This window comes from Sinocyclocheilus anshuiensis, unplaced genomic scaffold (assembly GCF_001515605.1).
Source record: "Sinocyclocheilus anshuiensis isolate Anshui unplaced genomic scaffold, SAMN03320099.WGS_v1.1 scaffold1303, whole genome shotgun sequence".
NCBI classification, from domain to species: Eukaryota; Metazoa; Chordata; class Actinopteri; order Cypriniformes; family Cyprinidae; genus Sinocyclocheilus; species Sinocyclocheilus anshuiensis.
In genome coordinates this window covers 747,016-752,290 of record NW_015537954.1, presented here as the reverse complement: position 1 = coordinate 752,290, position 5,275 = coordinate 747,016, and the positions used below count along the sequence as shown (strand labels likewise).

The window sequence follows — 5,275 nt, the reverse complement described above, 5'->3', positions numbered from 1 at the left end:
TTTATTTATTTATTTTTTGTGGGTTTCATGCTGTCCGCTAAGGCAGAGGACACACACAGGCTTTCCTCCTCATCAACGACATTAAACACTGTGTCTACACCGGACGCGAGCGGCAAAATACAGTAGAACCCATTATAATCAGTGACGCTGTCTACACTGGATGCGACTTCACATTAAACGGATGCCTCGTTCTATTTATGACGTACTGACACAAAGTTAAAATGATTTGCAATGGTCGCTTTGTCGCGTCCAGTGTAGAGCTGTTGCGGCGCGACGCGTCAACTGTAGCGTCCGGTATAGACATGGTAAGTGAAGCCGAGAGCAAGATATGCCTCGTCATATTTTCTGCATTTAGCTTTTGAATGACCTGCCTGGATCTGTGCGACTTCATCTATGGCTTTTCTCTTCCCTTTCACAAACCGATCCATCTCCCATTCTAAGTTACGTCCTTTGGCTGTTTATTGTTTTATTTCTTTTCTTTTTCTGCTGATGGCCCGCGCTCGACTTGAAGCAGCGCTGCTTAGACCGATGGGTGTGTACTGCGAGAGCTATAAGAGAGCGCGGATGTCTCCTTATGCTTTCTCTCACCGTACTTTGATGTCATACACCAATCGATCTTCAAGTCGAACACACCTCTTTACTCTAGCGTGTCATGTGACCGAGTATAATCGCAGCCTCTGCAACTGAAAAATCGTGTTTTTTCATATCGCGATATTATTACAAATGCAATTAATCGTTCAGCCCTAGCAGTGATGCTGGAGTGTTATGGGTAATTGTGAAGTGGTTTCATGCTGGTTTGAGTCTCTGTGATCTACAAAATGAGTTACAACACTAAAGTTTTATACGTAGTTTTTGAGGTTTGTTAAAATCATTTTAAGCACTGGTAATAGTGATGCTTGACTTGCAGATTGCACATGGTGCCTACAATCATTTTGAAACCTCATAACCACTGAAAAACTTTGCATCGCTTTACCTGCTCGACCACATGCACCCCTTTTTGTAGATGTCTACTCATTTCCTTATTTTCTACCACTGAAACATTAGCATAACTTACCACACCCACACAGCTTAAAACCACACCGCATGATTCACTTAAAGTGTTAGTTCACCCAAAAATGAAAATTAGCCCATAAATTACTCACCCTCAAGTCATCCTAAGTGTATATGACTTTCTTCTTTCAGACGAATCCAGTCGGAGTTATATTAAAAATTGTTTTTGAGCTTTCAAGCTGTTTAATGGCACTCAGCAGGTGTTGCAGTGCATCAGTCCAAAAGAAGTGAAATTCTAGATTAAAGTGATTATTACGTTTTGAATATGGATATTTTTCTTACAAAAACACATCGATTCGCTACAGGAAGCCTTTTGGAGCCGTGTGAGACATTTTTTATGGATGGACGGTTTTTATTTAACTTCTTTTGGACTTGTTTTCTGTCCGTTCTAAGCATTTTCTGAATTATGGAGTGACAAAAACGAGATACCCAAAATTCCCTCTGTAAACACTTTTGACTCTAATATGTCAAAAAAATTAAACAAGACTTCATCCAGTGTTTAGATTTTTGTACTAGATATTTATGCAAATTAGCACATATTTCATTAAATAATGACTCATTTGCATATTTAAACCTAGCATTTTAGAAAACTTGTAATACAAAATTTTTTTTTGCAATTATCTGTGTAATCAATCAGCTGGGTAAGGCGATAACTATTAGTTGTTTTTTTTTTACCTATTCACCTGCAGTGTCTCGCCTTAACAACAACAACAACAACAAAAAACATTTATGAATATAACAAGCCTCATCTCAGTAATGTGTCCTCTTTTCCACAGAAGCCCATTTCAGGATTTCACAAACTGCAGTAAGTATGGCTCTGTTTTTGATATTGGGTGTGTGTGTGTCTTTTCACACTAGCCACGATCACTGTGCGACTGTTCCTGAACTACATTTTATTACCTGAACAAGGTGCAGCCGAATAAAATGTTCATGCATACCATGAAAGCAAACTCAGACCACCATCTACAGATAGTTTCAGGTTTAGTGCTGTGGTCTACATGACACCAACCCCATCTCTGCAACTTATATTGGTAAACAAAACGCAAGACACATGATCAGCAGCACCAGTGATCTGAGTCTGAGCAGTTCATGACGCTGCACAAGCACAGAGTTACAGCGCATCCAAATACAGAAACTAAGAGAATCTACCAGATGTTTTCTTTTGGATATAAACACTTTGAAACAGACCAAATGCATAAAAGGAAATTTGCTGTATGCATTGATGTCACCACTTTAAAAATAAAGGTATGTAAGCTGTCCTGTTAATTATTTGTCTTAAAATTCAGCTTAAGTCTGTTATTAAATGAAAGTGGTTATAAATGATTAATCTCATGTTTGTAACTAACGATGTCAAACTTTAAATCCGCTGGCGTTTGCCTCCCAAAAAACAGTGCTTTAATGTCAAGTACGTCCCTCTTTTTTAATGACTGAAAACAATATGGAATTGTGCCACGGTAGTGTTTTATCAATTAGTGATGATTCTCTTGCACCCAATGCACCCGAAATCCAATATATATAGCAAAATGGCCCTAGTATGAGTTCGTTTTTATATAGGGCCCTATAATCAAAATGGGTTCATCCCTAATAAAAAATAGTAAATAAAACATTTAAAAAAAATAAAAAAATAAATATCGAAGTATTATGTAAAAGTATTTTACCTGAAAAAACAAATGCAGTTTTCACAAAGAGTAGTGTTTTTCTGGTTTTCTTGCTAATTCATTTTTGTAAGGTTAATATTAATGTAATTGTCAGCACACCAAGGTTTAAAAAAAGAAAAAAAAAAGAAAAAGTAATTCGGTCTGCACATGGTTACATGGTTACACCACCTGCTGGCGTTTTTAATTTCATAATTAAAAGTAGCATTTTTATTTCATATATGTGAGCCTGGAGCACAAAACCAGTCTTAAGTAGCACGGGCATATTTGTAGTAATAATCCTAACAAACCATACATCAATGGAAAGCTTATTTATTCAGCTTTCAGTGATGTATGAATCTCAATTTAGAAAAATTGACCCTTATGACTGGTTTTGTGCTCCAGGGTCACATATCTATATTCAACATTTTATAGGCCTATTTAAACTACTATTATTTCAAATGTATAATTGAGAAAGTTCATTTCTGAGAAAAAAAAAAGAAGGTTGTGGCAAAAATAAAATATACTTGTTCCTGTTTGGTATTGTGACTTGACTTCTTTACGCTTGCTCTGTGACTTGAGACTTGAACATGTGTGACTTGCCCACACCTCTGGCATTTGGTTATGCAACACATACCAACCATCTTCCCAGATTTGTAATGAGAAGTACTGAACAAAAGGGAAGCTTTAAGGGCTTTCTGCAGTTTCTCATCAAAATGAATGTTTAATGGTTTAATGTTTGAAAACGAAGACAACCATAAGTATTATTATTGTAATTTTACAGTTATAATGTAAAATAATATTTTACAATGAAGTATTACTATTTATTTTTTATACTTGTTAGTAATCAATATTAATAATAAATTATTTTTAATTTATTTTTTAATTTATATTATAAATATTTTTAATTATTATTATAGCCACATTAATATATAATCACATTGTGACCAAATTGTGCAGCCCTAAAAACTCGAATTTTTTTAAATGACATTTTAAAATCACAATTTTTATTAAAAAAAGAAAATTCTAATTGGATCTTTTCCCACATCGTGCAGCCCTAGTGTGAAAGGCCACCATGTCTTCTACTCGCTTTGAATAAAAGGTTTTGCCTTTTTAGTATTTACTACTTTCCTACATAGGCAGCTGTCTTTTTAGGGAGCATCCTATCTGAAATGTGACTGATTTGAGACGCTCTACATTGGCAGCAACTTTGATAGTGCTGCTCACAAAACGCTCAACTCACTATTGATTCATCACCATCTTGAGCCAAATAATCAATTTTAATTCAACTATTTCTACTTAAACTTAAGTATCGAATGAACTACAGTATATTTATAATCAACCATGTTCATCTGCAAACAACTGAGTCTAGATTGACAGCTCAAGTGTTTTTGAAACAAAATGTGACCCTGGAGCACAAAACCAGTCATAAGGGTCAATTTTTGGAAATTGAGATTCATGCATCCTCGGAAAGCTGAATAAATAAGCTTTCCATTGGTGTGTGGTTTGTTAGGATCAGACAATATTTGAAAATCTGGAATCTGATGGTGCAAAAAAAAATAAAAAATCTAAATATTGAGAAAATCGCCTTTAAAGTCGTCCAAATGAAGTTCTTAGCAATGCATATTACTAATCACCTTCATGGAACATGATCTTAATATCCTAATGATTTTTGGCATAAAAGAAAAATATATAATTTTGACCCATACAATGTATTGTTGGCTATTGCTACAAATATACCCCAGCGACTTAAGACTGCTTTTGTGCTCCAGGCTCACAGATGTTTTCAGATTTACCAATGTATGTCACTTTAATAAACGCATCACATGACCGTGTTCTGCAGATAAGCCTGAAGCTGCACCATCAAAGACTGAAAACAGACTGAAGACGCCAGAGACCCGTGTCCCTCCATCCTCTAAACACTTCTTGCTCTGCCCAATGACGTCACACCACGCCACATACCACTGGTACCGCGGTAAAACACGCGAGGAGTGCGTTCACTCCGAGCTGGGCTGTTTGTACCTCATTTACAGCATGAATAAGACTCACGAAGGGGAGTACAGTTGTGAGTCTTCAGAGGACGGCTATACTAGGACAGTCAGGCAATACAAGCTCAGCATGAGCCACTCAGAAGCGCTCCGTCTCACTCCTGCGCTCTTACTGATGCTCACAGCCTCTCATGTGCTTTTGAACATATTACACTGAAGTTCCCAGGTTAAAAATAAAAGTGCACTTCTATAATGTACTTAAAGTGCTCTATTTTCATGCTCTAATTTTGTACTTAATATACGAAAAATGATTCTTTAGTACTTAAGATCATCTAAGTGTACTCAGCTGTGCTGTTTTGGGACACCACGAATATGAACTAAAATGTGCTTATAATATACTATCTCTGTATTTAAAAAATGCATTTAGTCACCACTTGTAGTACACTTGAGTGTACTAGTGTATGAAAGTGGTGACTAAATGCATTTTTTAAATACAGAGATAGTATATTATAAGCACATTTTAGTTCATATTCATGGTGTCCCAAAATAGCACAGCTGAGTACACTTAGATGATCTTAAGTTTATCTTAAGAAGTACTAAGTA

The 5,275-nt window shown here is 36.0% G+C and overlaps 1 protein-coding gene across 1 annotated transcript in view; it reads left to right on the top strand.

Annotated features, from left to right (window-relative positions):
• Positions 1-4,912, top strand: part of LOC107665148 (semaphorin-7A-like) — a 26,056-nt gene extending 21,144 nt beyond the window's left edge. The window contains exon 13 of the mRNA XM_016455917.1: positions 4,528-4,912. Coding sequence (XP_016311403.1) covers positions 4,528-4,889 — 362 coding nt within the window. The 3' untranslated portion in view covers positions 4,890-4,912. The remainder of the gene's footprint in view (positions 1-4,527) is intronic.
• Positions 4,913-5,275: the final 363 nt, after the last annotated feature.